Below are 23,241 nucleotides of genomic sequence, written 5' to 3' on the forward strand. Positions count from 1 at the left end.
TGCTCTCACTTTATTTGACAGTACTGACAAGTAACACTTCCTTTCCTGATTATACCCACCTACATGTAACTGAGGTTTTTTTTTCTGCAGTAGTTTTTGCTGAAGGCTGTGTTAGAGTTCCCATTAAGATAAACTTCCAGTGATCTCTCATGTCTAATGAAATAAATGAAACTTTTTGAATATGGTAGTCTTGACTGTACATACTATTGCACATGATGTCATCAGAATAGCAAGTTATCATGATGTAGATGTTTGATATTTTTTCTGAGAACTTGTTTAGTATACACACTGTAAATATGCTGTTTTTGTGCAAAAGCAATTTTCTGTATCCATAAAAGCAGAATTCAGTAATACCTCTGAACTCTTGCTAGAGAAATACAAATTTAGGCTTTGTAGTATCTTTATTAATCTAAAACAATGGGGTGTTTTTATGTTTATTCTTGTCGGTCTTTTAGGAAGGTAGAGAATGACAAGCCACAGCTTAAAAACCGCATCAGAAACACCCATTCACAAATACTTAGGGGCTTTTAATTTCAACAGCTCTTAGTTTTGAAACACATTAGTGTCAGTGAGAGGTGATCATGTAATTTCTCTTGCCGCATAGATCTTCCAGCCTAGAAAATTATATTTAGGACGGCTGTTTTTCACGCTCTTCGCCTCAGACCTGTCACATTCTCATCTGACTGCTCTCAGCTTCACGGGAGAGCTCCTGAGTGTTTGTCACTCCCCACTCCTCGGCCGCGCAACCGAACGCCTCGGAGCAGGATGGAGATGTCTCCAGAGAAACACCGCATGGAAACGCCGCTCGGCATCCTCTCCCTCACTCTCTAGACCTCATTTCTGAACTGTCGCTTCACGGGGTGGTCTGGCCCTGGGGTAAATGGCCCGGGCCCGAGGTCAATGGCACCGACCCCGAGGTACGCTCCCGGCCCGGCGCTGGGCTGCAGGGCGGCAGAGCTCGGCAATCGCCCCGCCAGACGCTCCCCAGAGCCCTCCCGGCGCCCTGCGCACCCCTGCGCGCTTCGGCGGCGGCAGCCTCAGCCGAGCGCACCGCAGCGCTCCCGCCGCAAAGGCGCGGGCAGGACGCGGGCGCGGCGGCGCAGGCATCCAGGCATCCCGGGCATCGCAGGCATCGCCCGGCTTCCAGAGCCTCTCCTCCTCTGGCTCCGCGGGCAGGACCCGCGGCACCGCAGGCCGCGGTTGCGGAGCGTCCGCTGTGGCTGCGCGGGGAGGGCTCGGGGGCGGGCGAAGCGCCGCTCGCGGGGGCTGCGGGCACCGAGGCGGCCGCTGCCCCTTTAAGCTCCAGCTGTTCCTTTCTGCGGCGCGGTCCTATTTTTAGCGCGTCCTCTTGGTAGCATCCAGCTCTGCCCGCTGCCGCTCCGCGCCCCCCCGTCCCCCCCCGGTGGTAGGTTCCGCGCGGCGGGGGGACTGAGCATGTCCGAAGGCGCTCGGCAGCGGCCGCGCCGGGGCTGCGCTCGCTCGCAGCGCGGCAAGGAGGGCGCGGGCGCCGCCGCCGCCCGCAAGTAAGTTTGTCCGCGGGCGCGGTGCCGGGGCGGGCGGGCGGGAGAGGGGCAGCCTAGGGGCCTCCTCCGCGCCGGAGGGGCGGCCGGGGACAGGGGCTCGGGTTCGGGCTTCGGCGTCCCCCCGCTGTCCCTGGGGACCTGCGCCGGGCGGGACGCGCGGCGGGACCGGCTGCACCTGCCCGCCCGGCCGCCTCGGTGCGCGCCTCGGGGCCACCGCAACTTCTGTGCTGCCCGCCCCGGGGTCAGCGGCTCGCGGCCTGGCCGGCTCGCTCGGCTCGGCTCGGCTCGGCTCGGCCACGGCGGGTCCGCGCTGCGCGGGTCGGCGGCGGGAGAGCGCGTCCCCCGGTGCGTGTGCGACCCGCCGGCGCGGGCGGTCCGAGCGCGGTGCGCGGTGCGAGCGGCGGCCAGAGGCGGGAGGCTGCGCTGGCCCCGCGGAGAGGGCGCGATGCGAAAATACGGAGCGAGTGTCGGCGCAGCCAGCGCACCGGGAGAGTCAGCGAGGCTGCGGTGTTCGAAGGAGTTTCTGATTTAACAGATGGTACCGCAGGAAAGAAACAGTTTGCGGAGAGAAACTATAATGACACAGGTTTTTTGCTCTCTCGTGTGACAATTTATTCTGGGTGTTCTTTCAGTTTAGGAGGGGTGCAGTATTTTATCTTACTGTCAGTAACCAGCAAATACCGAAGTATGCCCCGAGATTTTTGCCTCTGAAATGGGAATTTTATTAATTTTAAAAAATGCTTGTTTTGTTGTTCCGTTCACATGAAAATTGGTTTAACACTATACGTTCCGAATGTTAGGGAATGTAAAGTTTTTCACTTAACGTTGTAAGCGGCATGGTGTAGCTGGTTTCTTTTCCTGTGCTCTAAACCGAGGAAAGGTTTCAGGAGCTGCTTCCCTATTCAAAGGAGACTTTTTGATGTTTGCAAATTTGTAATAAGATAGTTTTCTAATTAAAATCATAATAGGGCAAGGGGAATTTGAGGAGGTTTCTGTGAAACTGATGTCACGGAACTGCTGCTTAGCGTGTCACTGGTGAAAGAATTGAACTGAGGGCCAGTAAAGTGCTCTTGGTGGACAGTCTGTCTTAGTTTTCATTAGACTATGCCGGTAGGTGTTGTCAGTCTAATGACCCGACTTTTAACACTTTTAAGTCATGCTTATCTTTGCACGATGACTTAGACTGGGTGCAGTACTCAGACATGAATATTCATATAGATTTAAATGTCTGCATGTTAAACCTCGTCACAATTTGGATATACATTTTAAAACAGTTAAAGATGCAGAAGATGCCATTCTTACTGTGTATATTCTTTATTCTGTTAATTACCGTTATGCAGTGGAGACGGGAAGACTGCTGGATTCCGTACCTCTGCAACTCTTCAACTTTTCCCTTCTCCCAAATGAAACTCTCCCACCTCCCCCCGCCAAAGGCACCCCTCCCAGACAGTAGCCATTGATCTGTGGGTTTCTGAAAGCCAGTTTGTGTGATTTGGCTCTGGTTTGTGCATGAATAAACTGCTGTCCTGTCAGTTCCATTTTTATGAGTGTACAATAATGGGGGAAAATTGAATTCTCGAGTAGATGCTTTTTGCCTACTGCAAAAGACCATAAGAGAATGCTGCAAGAAAGAACAGCCTATGTTGACAGCATAGTGAGAAATAAGGAGGGAAATTCTTGTGCTTGGCAACCTGCCATTTTTCTCATGTGATAAGATTTGAACTGAAATAATACCAGGTATTTAAAAAATAAATTGGTTTAAAATACAAGAAATCTTCAAAGTCAGAATGTTAAAAATATCTTTCCTTATGTTCTTGGAGGAATGATTTAATTATTTCTGTTGTATTTTAATGTTAGGATGTTTTAATGCTATTAATTTTAGTTCCAGAACTCATACATATTAATAGAATTATTTCAGCATCCTAACCAGATAAGCATTTTTTGATAGTTAATGCATATGCTAATAGAGCATATAAGGATATCCTTAAAATTTATGCTGTGAATTATAATTCCTGTAGAGTCTCAGCTGATTCTTCCTTTTGTGCCCAGGTTTGAGCCTAGCTAGTGGAGATGAGAAAATTATTTGAGTAACAATGGGGTTACATATTAGCTGTTTGAGAATGTCTAGTTAGCAGCTGCAGTGTTTGCACAGTTACGTTTCCCTTCAAGCAGGAAAAGTAACTAATCTTCTTTCTCAGTGTATATATTTCTTTCCTTGCAAAGTTTTTTCTCCACTGGTTGCTTAATCTAAAGAAATGTCTTCCATGGGTTTGTTTGTTTTCGTAAGGTGTGTAATCTTGCATTGTAGGAAATATATAAACTTACTCCTCCTGGACTTGGGGGAATAATACAGCTATGGAAAATGATGTAAAAATACTTTTTTTTTAGTTGAATTTCTTTTAAAACTGAAACCTACACCCCCCTCTCTCCTCCCCCCCCCCAATCCCCAAACACTCAAAACCTAAGAATAATGATATAAAATTTTTTCACAGGGAAGTGATGATTCTGTAAGGCTGGTAGCAGAAGGCAGTAGCCTAGGATTGTCAGCACTAATGATCAGCTGTTAATTCACAAGGGCTTCGAGCATTTGTCTTTGTTGATGAGCTACTTTCTGTGACTTACTTCTTCTTCACCCTTTAGTGAGTTGCTGTTGTTTCTTAAGTTACTGTAGCAAAAACATTAAATTAAGCATACTATTAAAACATATGGGGGATGACAACCTCAGAGAAGCAAACAGTTACCACTGACAAGCATGGTCAGGTGTCAGATTAGCACAAGATTATTATGTTTGTGAATGGGTTCACTCCGGGGATACTGATACTTTTGTTTAAAAGACCCATTTACTTAAATCTGGGACGGCTTCCTTGTTCCTTGCAGCAGATATTTCAGTAAGGTGACTCTGGTGTGTCAATTGTTGCTGTCAGAGACAGAAGGAGCAATTTGAGATAGGCAAAGAATTGCACATGTTTTGAAGCTCCTGGGGAAGACCTTAAGGTCTTAAGTCAAAATAGACACTGCTCTCTTAATATAATCAGTGGTATTTTGTGCTGGGGACAGATGCCTATGGGGTTCACTCTAGCAGTGAGCTGTAAATTACCCTTCTATTCCAGCATCTGCTGCAGCAAGTTTCACTGCAGATTAGATATAGATACGGAGAAGGTAGCTCCTGGATATCTCTGATACGTCATACAGTTTAAGACAGGAAGTTATTTGATCTGCAGGTCAAAATCTTTCAGATGGAGCAGAGGCCTCTGTCATAGGAAAACCTTATCTGTGGCTGCAGCAGTACAAGCAGTGAGTTTCTCCTGTGTGTAAAGCTACTGCTTGCATCTCTCAACTATGCATTGAAGCTAGTGATGACCTCCTGCTTTCTTACATTACTCTGGCAAAACAGGGATAGAGTAAATATTTAATTTTTTTGTTTGTTTAGGTTATTCTACTACCTATTAATAGGTTAAAATCAGAGAGAGAAATAGGGGGGAAAATCATAAACATGTGCCAGCCTTCCACAGATACTGTACTGAGAACTAATTTGAGGTTTTGCTCCCTAACTCTTAAATGTCAGGAGGATCATTAAGCCCCACTTTGACACTGCTCAGGAATACACTACGTATCTTTATTTTTTGATGACTGAGAAATCATGAAAGGAGAGCTGTGTTGGACATGGGAGCAAAGAGAAGAGAAGATAGCTACCTACAAGCTGGATGTGTCATAGTGGAGTTCTCGGCAGAGCCTTGAACACAGATTGCAAAAGTACCACCTGTCACAAAACAAAGGATTAGACTTTCTCTAGGGCCAGTGTAATGTCTTGCCCATATAGCCCAGGAATGGTAAGATGAGGGGAAAAAATGGGGTATTGTGTCAAGCTCCTTCATGAAGAGCTTGAGAATATGAATGGTGTATCAGTCTCCTCTTTATTTTCTTTTTGCTGGAGCTGGTTGTTTTCAGGCTTAGAGTGATAAGTCAAAATCAATTTATATATTTCTGGCGAGCTGTTATTTCATATTTTTTGGGTTCTATTCACTACCATGTCCCCACTTCCCTCCCCCCCAAGGTTAGTACTTTCTGCATAATAGTTAACATTGGAAGCCTGACTGATTTGAAAAAGAGAGATAAAACTTGTGAAAGAGCAAGGGGTTTCCCCCAGGACAGCCATGGGCATTGTAAAACTCGAAGGGTCCTTGAGGGGCGATATTGAAGTGACTTGCCATGTAATAGAAACTGGATGACTCAAGTAAATTCCTGGTTAAATGAGACTTACCCCTTAGAAAAAAGTTATTCTTAATTTAAAATTTTGGAGTAAATCCCTCTTAACACTTGTGAATGCATCCAAATCCATTGCAGGCTTTTCAGTTATTAATTAGCTGAAGTTTTTGCTATTAATAACTAATTTTTAGCTTAGTGTTGTTTTAATTCAACTTCCAGCTATCAGGTCCGGCTGTCTGCCTGTTCAAAGATCTACATATTGTCCATATATTTTGTAAGAAAGTTTGTATCAGTTGATGAAGACCTCTTGATAAGACTGAGCTTGTCAAATCTTTTGATCTCTTTGTATTTTCAATCCTGTTTTATTTTTGTGTCTGGTCTGTTAGACTGATTTTGTCCCTTATAGGAAGCTATATACCTGTTGTGTCCTGGATGCAAATGCTTTTCCTGATGTGCTGGAACTTCACAAACAAACTGAATTATAAGGGAAAGAAAACGTCAGTGCACTGAAAGGAGGGAGAGAATGTAAAGAAATCTCTAATGGTGAAGTGGGTACAAGTTGTTTTATACTTTGTTGGTAAATCTGTCAGTGGTCAACAATGAAAAACAAACAAAAGAAATTTTGATTGCTAAGCAGAGCTTAGGCATCTTGTTTCTTCAGTTGGTACTGTTTGTATTCACTCTTGTTCTGGAAGGTGTTCTTGCAGCCAACAGGACAGATTACTCGAAACCATCTTGTCTGTCTTCAGTGGGTGAACTCACCCACCCAAGCACCACATTTGGAGAAAAAATATGCAATGTGAACACATAGCAAAGCTGCTTAATTGATATGCTTTTTCCTTCTAGATGCTCTGTATGCAATTCTTATTCATTTCACCATGAACTTGACTCGTGAAAACAGAATTGTCTAGCAGCTCCACTCCTTCATACAAAATGCTTTTGAGACACATAGATGTGAAACGAATTCATAGGTAAATCCATAGTTCAACTGAAATACTTGTGTAGATAAGTATCCAGAAATCTTTACATAGACTGTATATATGACATGCATGCAAAGGTAAGACTTTGATACTGTAGTCAGAACTGTGTTTTTCCCCAGGGCATAACACAACTAGATTCCATTAAGATATCTTCAAAAATAACAGTAAATATATTATTAGAGATTCCTTAATCTAACCATAGCTATATAAAACCTTAGTAATAAATAATATTTCATAAATAATACAGAGCATACTAAAAGTGTTAGTATTTATAGTCACTGCAGTGAAATTGGATTCACTTGTGAGTCTTCTTTATACTTCCTTTCTGATTTTAAATTATTAATACTGTTCTATTTCAGAAATTGATATTTGTATAGTGTTGATGTAAACTAAATCTATTCAGTCATCTGAATCTTTGACACTCGAATTCCAAGCGCTCTTATGCATTTTGTTGCACAAAAAAGCCAAGGCATCCATGTTGTTGATAAAAGGATATTCCAAGATGATTGATCAATTATTATTACATGTTTTATAGCTTCTGAAAAGAGAAACTGTAACAGCTTTTAAATCCCCTTTAGAGAAGAAAACAATTCTTATCCAGGACTACAAGAAGCAATAGCAAGAAAAAAAGGATACAATGGGAAACAAAGTGTTTTTTTCTTCTGTCTTTAATTCTCCATTGGCATCTTATGGTCAGTGTCTGTGGGTTTTCAGTAATTTTCTCTGGGATTATTATTTTTCCCCCTTTTTATCATTTTTCCTGGTGTAAGTATAAACACTAACTGCAGTGAAATATTATGGCCAATATTTCACTGTAGGAGTAATGCTAATTCATTAGTAGTCAATCTCTCTTCTAGATGAAACCTCAATCCCCTTGTTGTACTTTCTGCTTGAATAATTTTCAAAGAACCATGCTAATTTTATGTGTGGACTTAAACTACTGATAGAATTCCCACTCATACCTTCTGTTGCCATTACTATATCACCATGGCAAAAATAAATTATCTTTCTTTGCATGAAGTTTCCATATGCCAGAAAGGATGGTAGTAGCAGGAATTAGCTGGTCCATGTGGAACACTTGACTGTGAAACTCTTTTCCATATGCCACCTGTCATACCTCCTTTTTCTTTTCTCTTGGGTTTTTTTTTTCACTGAGGTCTGCCTCACCTGAAGTCTTACATACCTGAGTTTGTGCTCCACTGAGACGTTTTCCCTGAAGCAATGAGACTTAGACACCTAATGTGAACAGTTGAATAGCTACGTGTAAGAAATTGTAAGGGAAGTTTTGAAGTGGCAGTAACGTCTGTAAAATGAAGGTATTACTAGCTGCACAACGTAGCATGATAGGGGAAGATAAGTTCATTAATGTTGGTGAAATACTCTGATACTGTAGCGGTGATCACTTGGGAGAGGCTTATGAGGAAATTGATACTTCTGGCATCCTAGCAGAGCTTAACTAGAGTACACTAAGGCTGTAGACTGAACAGCTCTGATCAGACAAGACACCAGATACCTTAACTGCTTACTCAGTAAATGGTGTTCTCTGAGTGTTGAAACAGTCTTGATGGAAAGAAGTGCTCTGTGAACACACAGCTGAAAATTGTGTAAACTGAAAATTATGTAAAGCTGTTAATCTATGCTTTTGGAGAAGATTGTTTAGATGCTTGGTGACCTTTGGTTCATAACTGTGTTGAAAATAGCAGCCACAGTATATGAGGTGTTGGTACCTAAATAAGTCCTCATCAAACTGCAACCAGCCTTCTGAACTGGGGGAGAAAAACTCTGTGTACTGATTATGTGACCATGAGAGAAGAGATCTGTGTAACAGTCTGCATAATCATAAGTGAGATCATGTAAATACAGACAGGAACAAGTGAGACAGAATTAAGATACAAATGGTCTTGATTTTGGTGAGTGTGATACTTTTCCTTACACTCCATAAAGGAAATAGGCATCAAAATGAGGTTATGTGTCTGCTGGAAGTCCAATATGTACATACACCATTTCCAACAGCGCTAGCAGAGGTCTGCAAAGTGGTTAAACCCAGAGCTGGGGGTAGCAGCTGTTGATGCCCAGGCTGAGGAGCAGCATGGCTGGGTGGAGTTTGTAATGTTTGGAAGGAGAGTGATGTGGTGATGAAATGCAGTCAGACACTATAGGTAGGGACTTTAAAGATCATCTATTTCCAACCCCACTGCCATGGGTACATCTCCACTCCAACCAAGCCTTGAACACTGCCAGTGGATGAGGCATCCAGAACTTCTCTGGGCAATATGTATCTGATTTTTTTTTTTTTTTTAAATTTGCTGTGGCACAGTGGACCCCAGGTTGTTTCAATGCAGTTCTGTCACAAATGTTTTAGTAACTGTTACAGTAAGTTTTGAGCAGGGATTGTACTTAGACATAAGGCTTGACCTCACTGAAGCTGTACAGTCATATCGAGAAACACCCAAAAAAGATACACTCACCTTCCCATATGTATTTTCCCCAAATTCCTTTACCGTCTGTTTTCCGCAGATTTCAGGGTTCTGTGAGTGAGATGTGGCAAAACTGTAGCACAGGCAGAATGCAAACTTGTCACTGCTCTTCCCAAGATGCCTTCAGTCAGTTCTAACCACTTTTATTTCTCAGGTACACAGCCCAAGGTGAAGGTTTTGTAAGATATTGTGGCAACAGTAAAATTTAAAAGGCAGTAAAGTTTTTCTTTTTATTTAAAAATAAATTTTAAATTAATTAATTACAAAAAAAAGCAGTAAAAATTAATTCCCCAAATGAATTGGCATGTCATCGTGTCATCTACTTTGGGGAAACGTAAGAGACCAGTGGTTGGAACCCATGGGGCTTTCTTCAACTGAAAAAAAGGAAACCTTGAGGAAATATGAAAGCTGTCATTGATAGGGAGGAAATTGCTCCATCTCCATGATCCCTAAATTCCCATAACTGCTAATTGCATCCTGTTTTCTACTTCCCCTTTGCAGTTATTTTAATCACAACTCACTATGGCAAAAGTACCTGTCTGTTTCTGTCTGAATGAATCCAAAAGGAGGAAGAATAGGAATAAAAACGAAAGTACTTTAAAAAATTCCTTTATTTATTCCATTTTTTGTAATACTCAGTCATGTTGTAGGTCAGTTTTTTGGTTTTAGTTTTCCAAATGCATACTTCTATGCCAGAGGTATAGCCAGTAGATCTTTAGATAATAGGAGGATTTGTTTTGAAATAACGTCCTATGAAAAACATAATAACTATATTTTCCAAAGCTTTTTCAAGGTGTATTAATTCACATTTGCCAAAATGAGCCAGTTTTATACCTGTGTGAGGGCAAAAGTAGTCACCAATGTGCTTTAATACCTATAAGTTAAGTCACTTCTTGTTAAGTGAGTGTTGAAACAAACACTGACACACATTGCCCAGAGAAGCTGTGGATGTACCCTGGAAGTGTTCAAGGCAAGGCTGGATGGGGCTCTGAGCAACGTGGTCTAGTGGAAGGTGTCACTGACCATGGCAGGGGGGCTGGATTGAGATGATCTTTAAGGTTCCTTCCAACCTGAACCATTCCATGATGATTATTAGAAGGATTTTAAGGAGTAGTCTGAAAAAACTGGGGATAAACGAATATAAATTGTGCTGATCTACAGCAATACAGACTGATATGCTGTGAGGCAGTGAAGCTGGTGTAAGCAGCTTGTAGTGTTCTAGATCCTTGCACCTGACATTTTATACCACAGGGCTTACACAGTGGCACCATGCAAATTTCAGTGTATCAAGCATTCAGTTTCCATGCCAGTATTAAATTACTCAAGTTTGTTTGGAGTTCTGGACTGTTGCAATTTTAAACCACTAGTGTTTTGTCATGTGTCTTTGTTTAGGAAGATTCTCATTTAATAGAAATTGAATTGTGATAAATTAATGATTATGACCAACTCTGAGCTGTAGGACATCTGAATCCTGTAAATGTGTTTATGCTTAAGATACATGTAACCGGCTAACTTGAAAGACAATCAAATTATATCTTCCAGTCTGTTCTTGGTGCATTGTTAACTATCCCTCCTCACAGGAAAAGAAAGATAAAATGGTAGTATTTTCTCCAATTCTCCAAAAATCATCCATTTCTTGATTGTGGATGAGAAATGCAACATTGAAGGACTTCAAACTATAACCTTCTAAGATGCTTCCTTCAAACACACATCTATTGCCTTGTGCAAGAGCAGCTAGGAGGAACACAGGCAAGTCTTCATTACTTGGCTGGTAAATCATCACAGCTGAGACAAGATTACTGTCATATTGATTTTTCCTTGTATGTGACATTTAGAAAAAAAATCTGTTCTTTAAAACAGCAATTTTTTGTGTTACTTGTTTTGCTACTGTCTCAACTAGGCTCTTGATGTTGAAGAGAATATACTTATGCAAAAAATATATGCATCACTTTGTATGAAGAAAAGGTGTGACTGTGCAAATGAGCATTTGCATTTATACAATGTGATAATGAATTAATGTATTTTTAAGAGTGCATGACTCCTGGTTATGAAGCCAAACACTGGATCTGGTGACCATTTGGCTCAAAACTTCTCCCTGCCTATCCCAAGTCATCTAGCCTGCCTCTTCAAACTTTGGTTTTCTTTAATCTTTTGTCATTATGGATACAGTTTACGTATTGTTAGTAGGCTACACTAATTTTTACTTTTTTTTTTTGTGCTAATGCAAAAGGTAGTTTATGTGAGACCACAGGGAGCACTTTAGGAATGGTTGTACTTTGTGAGCCTAGTCACATAAAGTATCTTGAGAATGGTTGGTTAAAGGTGAGCTACAAGAACAGCATTTAATTTCAACTTTGAATTAAGGTATTAACTAATAGAGCTTGAGACAGGAGATTACAGAAACTATGGCTTATTCTCTTTCAGAGTACTACTACATTGAAATTCATGCCTAAACTTGTATTTTTTTCCTTCTTGCATATTATCTATATTTGGAAGTTCTAGTCCTGATCTTTCCTACCAACAGAGGTTAATGTTAGTTTTTAGGATGGATTTATGACCTAAACCAAATAAAACTGTACAAAGCAACAGTAGTTCCTCAGTGAAACAAAGTTTAACCCTTCCCTTAAAGAGCTACTTCATCAGACTGTAGAGTCTAGGACAGGGACAGCCTTTGACAGACTAGTTGTTTTTTAACATATAGAAGATGCTGCATAATTTTCGCTTAAACAGCTCTACAAATCAACAAGTAGTGAAAGATAGATTCTTTCCATATGTTAGTGAAGGGTCAGATAGTGCATTGCTAACAGCTTTGAGCCATGTGTGGAGAATATTCCCACCTTCTGTTCGTCAATAGAGAAGCAACCATTACATGTTTATATTTATATATTTAATATAATTAAGTCCATGTGTGTTTTTTGTCCTCTACCTTCTGGCTAATTGGTAGTGTGGAACTAAGCTACCATGATCTTGATATGCATGCTACTGAGAGTATGAATTTGTAATTTTTTCTTAATCAGTTTTAAAAGCACAAAAGGTTTTTTCTGGTGCAGCACCACTGATTTTATGATATTTTTTTATGAGTGAGTGGTACCCAAATACTGTTCACCTCAATGGACAGAATGGCTGCAAAATATATTGCTGTTGGTGGCATGGTCAGAGGATGCTAGAAGAGAGAACCCATTCTATGATATAAATCCTTGAGTATTTTAATTGTAGGATGAATAGGAACAAATGCCTCAGTTTTGTTCTTTGCAGAGTGTCCAGCCAGTTGCGGGAAGAAAAATAACTTGCACAAGTTTTTTATACAATGATACTTTGTGTAACTCTTTTATTTTGAAAATTACAAGTAGCTATAGTGTCCTTCCCAGTAAAACAAACGGATTACCGGAACAGAGCAAAACCCCCATTCATTCTGTTCCAATTAATTTGATTCCTGCTAAAATCCTGTTTATGTTTGGAAAGGAGTGACCTTGAAACATTGTAGTCCACAGTTCAAATCTTTTGGTTGGTATTGGCTTATATACTGGGTGACCTGAATAAAAATAATGAGTAGACAATAGAATCTTTTCTTGTTGAATTTCTCATTATTTTTTTAAGGTGCTTGTTTTCTCATGTCCCTATATTTGTTGTATGAAGGATAAATTTAGTATTGTGGAGTCAACAATGACATTTCCCATTCCACGGTCATAACTCTTATTTAATGCTATCAGCACAGTCATTTTTATAGATGCCCTGCATAATGTATCAGCACGGGCCAGATTTTTGTCTATGACTCAGAAGCCGTTGTAATTATATTGGTGCAGGCAGCTGCATCTCTTACTTATGAGGCTATAGTAGTGGCAGTGAGTTTTCTACATGAATGGAGAATTTGTAAGCCTGCACCAACATTAAATAAATAACCTCTGACAAGTGTTGAAATTTTATTTCAATTATGTGATAGTGTTTGGTTTCTGTCAGAGGGCTCTGTTGTTCTCCAGCATCCCCATTATGTGCCTGCACTGGGAGACGGTAATTTGTGCCCTCGTATATTCTGTTGGGATTGTGGGGAAGTAATTTTGTAGGAATGTACTCTGTCAGTCTAGCTCCTCTCATACCCTGAATTGCTTTGCAAGTGCCACAGTTGAATATTGCTGGAAAATGTGCTTAATGCAGACAGTCTGAAATTATGTAAAAACTGCTTGTAATAGCCACAGTATAATACCCGAAACAGAATAGAGAAAACTATTTATGCACAAATACAGAAATTTTGAATTATCAGCTGGTGGTGAAAAACTAGTGTGTGCATCCAGCCAGGCAGAAAAAGTAGTGACTTCCCCTGTAGTTCAGTAAAGCCATATGAGTTTGTAATACACATAGGCATGGGCTTAATTATTACAGTGTATCAACTTTACCTGAATTAAGGGAAAGGAAGCAGTACGATTTTACATTAATGACATGTCCAAAGCTGAACTAACAGTGTCCAGTTAGGCACTTTCAAGGCACAAGAGTGTGTGGATTGCCCATTTCCTGTGTGCTGCCTGTACTTTTTGGGATGATGCAGTTCTCAGGTTATATGTGGACATCCCAGCTAAGAAGGGTAATAAGATAAGCCCCTTTTGGCTAAAAAAAGAACACTGCTAAGCTCGAGGATGACGCACATGTAGGCTTTCCTTTGGACTTCCACCTGGAACTGCAAGAGTACGTAAAACCTCCTTTTCTCCTCAGCTAATGAGATTTAGGGAGTTCCCATATTGGTCATCTCCTGTTTTAACCTGCTGAGAACAGCCTTCTAAAGCAGGCAGATTTCTGACCTCTATTCAGTGATCTGTCAAAAAGTTTGCCAGGTAATATGTGATGTCTTTGCTCAATCCTGATTTCAATTCTACTCTTGTAGTCCTAAAAATCAGACTTCTAAACAGTGGAATGTCCAGTGTCATTTTAGTAGCACTTGAGCAAGCAGCATAGAGTTGAATCTAATAATAAAAGATAAGACATTACTTAATCTTTTTGATGGTCTACATATCAGTAATGACTTACAAAAAAAGAACATTAAGAAGCAACTAAATATGTGTTTCTTAGGAAGAAGAACAGGAAAAAATTAAAACACAATTCTAAGTTTTAATTAGAAAAAGATTAACTGTATAATTAACTTTATTACAAAGGCATAAATAGGTCCAATTTTCTACTTCTGTATTGTAGTTGAAATGTCCCATGTGAGCATTTATAAATTTTAAAACTCTGCAAATGGAGACGTGAATACAGGCACCATATGTTTCACTTCTGTCTTATTGATTTTAAGGTATTATCAACCCTCACAAATAGACAATTGCAAATCCATCTTAAAATTGAAGTACTTGCCATTTACATGATATTTTCTCATGAGGCTTCTCTATCTGAGATCTGTCTTATCAATTACCATTTGCTGTCATTCAGTACTTCTTGCACTTTAATTTTATAATGCAAATGCATCTGAATCCTTCGAAGTTTATTTCAGTCCCTTTTCTGTTTCCACACTGTTTTCAGTTCCAAGTAGTTTTTAAGGAATGTTCTCAAAAAACTTGGTTGGTAAAGCTTCAGAAAGCAATAGTAACAGTTCATAATTTCAAGGTTCTCTGAAAAATCCAAATAATTAGATTGTTTCTCTTTTGAATTTTTAGTGGAATTACAGCTTCACAAGATAGAAACTAGGGCTTCAACAGAACTTAATTGTCATGGTATAAATTATCTTCAATATAAGAAAACTCTAGTATTGGTAGCATTCATAGCAATCCTAGTGATGAAAGAAAAACATGACTTAAGAGTATATGTGGTGCTTGTGGCTCCTGTGTTATGTGTCTATGTGTAATTGGCCAGAAATTGAAAGAATATCACAATAAAAGGTTCATATTTATGGCTACATTTTTCAGTTCTAAAGTCAAAGCAGTGTAATGTCTGTGCTGATAGTTTTTGCAGTTCTAGATCTTGGGTCTTAGCTGTTCCTAGTTGGAATTAAATTCAGTCATTGCTAGACATGGTTTTCTGCAATGCTAAGTTCTTACTAATATTTGGAAATTCAAAAGTACATGTTTGTTGAAGCCAGTAAGAGCTGTGTGTGGTGATGACTATTGAAATCAGGCAAAGTTGCTTGTCAGAGCACACTATATACAAGGCCTAATGTCTCCAAGCTCCATCGTTTGTTTCTGCGTAGCTAAACTTGAACTCTGCTCTTGAATTTCCCAGTGAAGGTGTCTGTCTTTCTATCCATGGCTGACACTAACTACTTGACATACTACCTTATTTTCTCAAATTCAGCCCTCAACAAACACTGTGTCTTTATTTTTAAGGTTAAGTTTGGAAATGGCATCTTTTGTTTTCAGGTTTCTAAGTGGCAGTATGGGTAACTCACTTCAATGCTTTAACTTCTTTCTTGTTTGTGTACATGTTATAGGAAAACTGAAAGAGTCATTCTTAGGTGTTTGGCCACAAAATTAGATGTTAGAAGCATGCTCACAAACTGAGCATTTTTCCTGTGAGGTATTTTACAGGGATCCTTTAGGAATCGATACAACCTGCTTTTATATTTCTCTAGTTGTGGTGTTAAATTTCCTGAGTATCTAAATGTGAATGTTATGCCTTCTACTTTTGAAAGTGCTGTAGTTCTAACTCAATTACTTCCTTGTCAGTTTGATTCATATATTTTCTACAATACCTCTCATTTGACGAAGTAAACCTGTGTGCTGTTTCATTACTGGAGTGGTGAATTTTAATTGGCTTTATATTTTAATTTCTTCTTGAGAGTGACTTTATGACCTCAGTTTTATGAGTCAAGAAGCTCGCTGCTGTGAAATCAGTCTTCTTTTTCTATTTGAGTGAAGAAAATTTCTATGTACAGGATAAGCACTGAACTGATTTTACAGGCTTTTGTTAGGAAGTTTAATAGGGTTTTTTGATCCAGCTCTGGCCTTGTCATACCACATTTCCTTAGAATTTCCACAGTCTGTGTTTTACTGAATAGTCTGATGTTAATATCTTGAGTCATTCATCATACATGTCCTTTCAAGTGCTTAGGATAAAGACTGTTTTAGAAGGAGCATGTATTTAGGGTAGTTAGTGCAACCTAAAGTGTTCTATTCATCTCTGTGCTTCTTCCTCTGTTCAGAATGGAGTGGGTATAATTTTGGCAGCAAGATTTCATGCTACTTGTTATTCATTAAGTTGAAAACTCCATCTGGAGAAGATATTAATCCAAACTGTTATTCTGGTGCAACTTGTTTTGAAATTATCTGTTCTGGACTGGGACTGCTTTGACTGTTGGAATGTTAAATAAAAAGTGACTGCTTTGGAAATCTTTTTTAGCATATTTAGGTGTGTACATATAGTTTCAGAATGTTTAATGTCCTATTTGGTATATGTTGTCTTGAGCATGTCTGTGACTTTGGCTCTCTCAAACATGTTTACTTTTATTTGGATTTATCTGTGTTAACTTTTTTTTTCTTTCACGAAGTCTAAAAGAAAATTGCTTTGACCTAGATTTCTTGCAAACTCTTAAGGTTCTATTGCACATACTACTTGAAAATGATAGTTTAATTTGAATGGGACGGTTTAATATTTTTTTTTACAAATTGCAGTTTATCTGTCAGATGAAGTATGGTGTCACTCTTCCATATGTGATTCAATGTTGGTAATTTAGAGTCAGCCTTTTGTGAGCAATTTTTTACGGTATTTAAAATTCCTGTCATATAACAGAGGATCTGTGTGAAGTATTCTTGGAGGGAATAGTTTCTTCTGCTGTTGTTAGATGGGTTTTCAGATCTTATTTCAATTAACAAAAAGAAGCCCAGCAGCATCCTTTCATATTGGGAAGAAAACTAGGGAAAACTGTAGCATTGAGACAAGGCAAAAGAGGAGTTCCTCAGCAGCATCTTGAAGACAGTTTTGTGAGCTGCAGTTTTTCATTTTAGATTTGATTTTCCTTTGTAAATTGCTTAGGGGAAAAAAAAAAAGAAAATATAAGATTATGTTTGCAGAAAGAATGATCTCTTCTAACCTTTGCCTGCATTTGGCTCCTGCAAAATACAATAGCTAGCTCATAGAAGTATAGCAGCAAATAAAAATGTAATAGTTTTAATGATAAGCCTAATCATAGACAAAATCTGATATTCGGTAGACTCTGTGAGTGACTTGTCCTCTTTCCTCACAGTCTCATGGGAGTGTGTTCCTGCTGTTCAATCTTCCTCTTTTCCAGAGTTTCCCCACCCCACTTTGGGAAACTGTAATTTCTGGCAGGAGTGCCTGCTAGGATGCCCCTCTGGGAGAAGGTGTGGACCCAGAGCATGCTTCTGCCACCATCACTTGCCATCTGGGCCACTTAATTCACCTGTGGTTCATTTTCTTAAACATATGTACTGATATTTTTTAATTTCTTTTTTTCTCCCCTGTCTGTGTTTTGTATTCATAAACTGGCATGTCTTTAACAATGCTGGTTTGCATTCTTTAACACATGAGTAGACTAAGGGCTTAGAGTAATTAATATTTAGTTTATTAAAAGGCAGAATATATATACTAACATTTTTCTCAAGTTCTGTTGATGTGTAATATTGACTCTTTAATTTCTATCATCTTCTGCACCCTAAATTTAATCTTAGTCAGAGGAGGCATGTCAGTTCTAAAAACTATATTTAGAGCTGTGAAAAACAGCATTCACTGCAAAATGGGATTCTGATGGAAGCAAATATGCTTCCAAACAGTACTTCTGCTTCCCAAAAGGGCAGGCCCATTGTAATACCTCTGGTAGGGTGACAGACAGGGCAATCCAGGCAATCTGCTTGTCTCATTGTAATTTGCTACATATACTTAATCCTGAATGACTTAGATGGAAATCTCCATAAACCTCCATAAGTGGGGTATGTGCCCCACTTTAAATGTAAGCATTTAAACATGGCAGTTCAGTTCATTCATTGCTGGCCTAACAGTTTTTGATTCTGGTTTGCATATATACATGTGTTGAAGGCCTAAGTTATTGATAAAGTATACTAACTATTCTTTCAACCTTTGGAAATCCATTTTGCCACCAGATGAGATTACAGTTGATGTACCCTGTAGATGAGTTGTGATTCCTATATGGCTTTTTGGAAACATTGTACACATTCTACTGTAAATTCAGGAAATAGGCATGCAGCTCTTAGGGAAGTTTACAGTGTCAAAAACAGGGAGCCATTTATATTCTTTGGGCTATGTTCTTTAGCTGTGTCAGGATGATAAACAGAAACTCCATGTTAATCTGACTTAGTAAGGAGCTTTCAGGATGCAAGTTAGCAGATTTGTAATCTGACTGTTTGTAAACAGATACGGTTGTTGACCTTGCTCGTTCTGGATGTGCTTCATCACTATAGCTTCAGAAAAGCATAATACATTTTCCCCATTACCTAAATTGCACAAATAAAAATGGAAGCCAGAGCTTTCTGCCATAGGTTGCTCAAATAACTGCATTATCCCATAGCTGAGGGCCTAGTGCTGTTTTCATGTCCTTATGCAATGCTTTTAATCCTCAGTGATCGGCATCCTTTAAGAATTAGTGTCCAGTTTTTCACTCCCATTATTTTTATGGGCACGCAGTACACATATTCTCGTGCTGCTTAGAGACCACAGGGTGAAATAAATTGATTAATAACAAGCTATATTTAAGTGTTCCCCTGCTGGACCTGTCTCTTTCTATTACTGTTTTTATTCTTGTTTTGATTATGCAAAGTGAGTCGTGTTCATCATTTAACTGGCTAAGAAAAGGTGAACATCAAACTCTTAAACTCTACCTCTTTAAAGTGCTGAGTGCTAATTTGGTTTCTCAGTAGAAACTGTCTTGAGAGGCAATATGACTATAGTATAATTACGTGAAAGCAAAACATCTGCAAGACTGAAGGAACATCAAGTAGGTTTGTTTTCTGATAATGTACTTGAAAGGAATTAAAGCTATTAAAAATATTACTGCTGTGGCACGTAAAATATTAATCCAGTGGCATGTGTCTACCATTTCTCACACAGAAAGCAGAAGTTGCTTAGTGGAAATCTCAGAGACATATCATCCTTGGAAGTTTGCTTACACACCTTTTCCTTTCTAAGATTATGCCAACCCAAAAAGTGTCAGGTTGGATAATACTGTTGCAATTTTATCAAGAAAATAGGACCAGATTTCACAAAGACTACGTATTTTTGAATTTTCCTCAACCCAGTTTATGCCCTGTCAGTCATATCTATTCTTGTGTCAGTGGTGCTTTAGTTTGGCAGTGGGGTGATGTTATTCCTGTTGCATTGTCTGTGGGAAGTTGGGTCCCTGGAGGGCTTTTCATATTGCATGCCCATTCAGAGTATCAGCACTTGGTCCATGTATCACAGCTGCAGAGTGAGAGTGCAATGGTGACTGTGGGTCTCAAAACTGCTCTATAGCAACTCATTTTCCTTTCACATTACCTTTTTACCTCATGATTTAAAAATGTCAAATCCAGAAACAAGCAGCTAGACAGTGTGAATTATTCAGAAATGCTGGCTGCCTCCAATTCCCACCACTAAGAGAGAAGTGATCTATTTACTCTTGGTTCTGTTTTTAAACCAAAAGTATACCTGAAGCTGACCTGGCTAAGTAATATCTTTATTGTAAGAAGTTTTAATTTATTTTATATTCATTGATTTCTGAAGTCTCCCAAAGTCTTGCAGGAGCTGCTGTATTTCTTTACGCTTAATGGACTCCTGCATCTTTCCAAAGTAAAAGAGTAGGCTCTGATATTGGAGAGCATTGCAGCACTGCGAAGGTGGCATGCAGCACATCATGTCCTGGCACACTGTGTCTTGCAATTAGCGGACAGATACTCTGTAAAGCATAATTGAGTGGCTCTGTAGCAGACTGAAGCATCTGTCGCACCTACTTGCTATCTTGGCTCCATGCCTCTTGCATCCTTGATATCAGTGTGGCTTTGCATCACTAGAAAAGCTGACAGACTTCTGGAAGGTATTTTGGATCTTGCCTTCAAGTGTTTTAGTCCTTCACTGAATCTGTCCTTACTCGGTGTGGTAGAATGCCAACTGCTGCCGTTTTAATCCACACTAAGTAGCAACCGAGTTCATTCAAGTGAGTGGAACTACTTAATTAGGAGCAAATCTGTAAACAGAGTTTTGAAATCTGATTCAAGGTAACCTGAAAGAGACTTACTGAGAAGCAGGAGAATGGGCATGTTGCAAAGCACTACCTTTTTCACCCACATATCCATGTGCACAGCACTTAGTTAGTGTCTCTGATGGAAAATCTTCAGTCAGCTGCAAGTTGGCTTAACATGCTATATTGTGGCCCAATATTCACAGAAAGATTTTGGATCTGAATCACCCATTTGTCTGTATAAAATTTTTGACTGTAAAAATTTTCTTTTTTCCTCAACTAATTCTTATGACTGTGGCGGACTTCAATGGCTTTAAACTGAAAGAGAGTAGATTTAGATTAGATATTAAGAAGAAATTCTTTACTGTGAGGGTGGTGAGGCATTAGAACAGTTTGCCCAGAGAAGTTGTGGATGCCCTGTCACTGGAAGTGTTCTAGGCTAGTTTGGATGGGGCATTGAGCAGTCTGCTCTAGTGGGAGGTGTCCCTGCCCATGGCAGAGGGCTTGGAACTAGGTAGTCTGTTAAAGTCCTTTCCAACACAAACCATTCTATGATTCTGTGACTTCAGCTTCTCCAGCCATTTTCAGTAAGTAAAATATATTCAGTGACAGTGATGATTGATTCACATATCTTATAAGGAGCTAGGAAGCAGTTTGTAGTATGTTAAAGACCTGAGCGTTTCCTGCTTATATTCAGTTTCTGTTTTGGGAAAACAAGATATCATAAATGGCAGAGTTAAGGAGAGAACTGCAGAAGAGAGGTAAGCAAGCAATGACCAAATTAAAACTGCATAATGGACGGAAACTTATTTTGGTTCCCTGAACATGATACAGAATGAAAAATGTTTACCAGTGTTCATGACTAAAAAGAGAACCAGGTCATTCTGCCTTTTCTGCCTTTCTTCCCTTCCGCTGCCTCTGTAAACACTCACTCCTAACAGATCCTCTCAAACAGTTTTGTGTTTTTAGGCATTATGTTGCACGTCATCATGCTACTACATGCTGCCTTCCCTACTGAGAAACTATTACAGCACGCTGGACAATAAAGGCTGCCGCTGTGATGAATGCTGGCTACCCAAGGGCAATGACATCCTTCCTGACTTCACTTCTGAGTCTCTGACTGTGCCTCCCAGCAGACCTATATGAAAGATCTTAAGAATAAATTGGTCCTCAGTTTTGTTACTTATTCTTAGCTAGTGAAATAAATTTAAAAAAAATTCCTAAAGAAAGGAAAAGTGTTACACTTTATTCTTGTGTACAAAGTAACCGACTAACAAAATTCATTTTGTTAACAGGCAGAAGGACCTGCAAGTTAGCACAAATTGAGGAAAAATGTTTGTTTACTCTTCTCTATACAGCTTGGTGACTTTATTTTTAATTTTTATTTTTTCTCAAGGCTTCAAAAATGTATTTCAACATCTGACTTGTGTGTGGTTGCTCTAAGCTGCTCATAAATAAAGCTGATCAAGACTTCTTATTGATCAGATTTTGATTTCTTCTCTCAGGCAAAATAAACCCAAGAATACTGCATTTATCTGCTTGTAGGAATATTCTTTTCATGTATTTATATAATTGCAGCAGTAGTTTTATCAGTTCTTGAAGAATTTGGAATTTCAAAGTATTTCTAAAGATAATTTCCTTCTGTTTTAATTGTCTGATGCTTGATTTTAATTTATTTTACATTTTGCTTTTAGTTTGATTGGTGTCTTTAAAAGTTTGTGATACAAACGATAGCGTTCTGAATATAAGGATTTGGAAAAAATCTGTTAGCTTTTGTTACATTATTTAGTTTTCAAACGCTGTCTTTAATTCTTTTGTCTTAGAAAAAGAAAAAAAAAACACTGCTAGGACACTGTCTCTCTCAACAGAAGGAGGATGGCTATCGAGGGTAAAAATGTCTTAGGGTCAATTCAATTATCCTTTGACAATGTTTTCCTGATCCTCGATGATGGTGAACAATGTTTTTGTTACAGCACAGCTACACTAGGCTTTTGCCTGTTTCCATCTAACAGGTTGCATTTAATTCTTTCAGAACCTACTATGCAACAGACATATTTGATCCTCAGTGTGCAAAGGTGATCTGAATGACCCATTTGTTTCATGTGTCTTCCTCTCAAAACCTGTAGTTAAGTCTTGATTTTATTGAACCTGTAGGCTCCTGCAGGGTGGTGACATGGACATGCATGCTGTTGTCCAAACAGAACATTCCAACATCTAGAACCTGGAAAAAGCAGCACTTTCCAAAGATTCTTAAACAGTTGTGATAAATTTTTATTTAGACTAATGTTCCAGGAAAGAGATGCAAGAACAGTTTCACTTATGCACACTGAGTGATAGTCTCAGTTTTTTAATTAGGTGTGCCAGGATTTGCAGTGTGCCTGCAGGTTGCCTGGTATTCTGGCTTGCTGAAGGCTATGGCATCTCGACAAATGGGATTTCCTGGGCTCAGCTCCCAGTGTTGCATTTTTGCACTTTTTTAGGAGATACTCTCAATGGAGTCCTTTGAAGCTATTCCAGAAGCTGAATGTGACCCACTCCAGGAGCTTTTACCCCAAAATAATTAGCTTGACCTGTATTCTTAACCAGCTGTAATCAGTTTCCCATATTACCCAAAATGCTTATTCTGGCTGCAAAATCCTGTAATACCTACATTATCCTTGACAAGAATTATTTTCAGTTGTTCTAGTAGCTGCCTTTCAGAATCCTAGGAACGTGCCAGAGCCAACAGATACGACAGTCTTACCACTTGTGATACGGTCTCCCTAAAAAGTATCCTAGAAGAAAGGGTTGCAGATCCTGTGTTTGAAGGTAGTTTGGCAGCCAGGGACCTGGTCTTCACTGTGGTTAACTGATATCTGGGCAGCCCCCTGCCCAACCCTGCAGAACAGCCATCTGTGTTTGGCTTCCAGATATGCCAGAGGGGCTGTCATCTGAGATGGTGTGCAGATGGGGAA

General features: G+C 39.5%; 1 protein-coding gene across 4 annotated transcripts in view; it reads left to right on the forward strand.

Annotated features, from left to right (window-relative positions):
* Window positions 1-728: 728 nt before the first annotated feature.
* The window catches only part of OXR1 (oxidation resistance 1), a 260,480-nt gene continuing 237,967 nt past the window's right edge, over window positions 729-23,241 (forward strand). The window contains exon 1 of one of the 4 annotated variants that reach the window (XM_085053401.1): window positions 729-917. In XM_085053401.1, the coding sequence (XP_084909527.1) occupies window positions 881-917 (37 nt within the window). In that variant the 5' untranslated portion in view covers window positions 729-880. Of the gene's footprint in view, window positions 918-1,389; window positions 1,524-23,241 lie in introns of those variants that run through there. The other 3 variants (XM_085053400.1, XM_085053404.1, XM_085053402.1) reach the window with 3 other exon arrangements.

This window comes from Lichenostomus cassidix, chromosome 2 (genome assembly GCF_008360975.1).
Source record: "Lichenostomus cassidix isolate B80296 chromosome 2, HeHo_3.0, whole genome shotgun sequence".
Classification (NCBI taxonomy): domain Eukaryota; kingdom Metazoa; phylum Chordata; class Aves; order Passeriformes; family Meliphagidae; genus Lichenostomus; species Lichenostomus cassidix.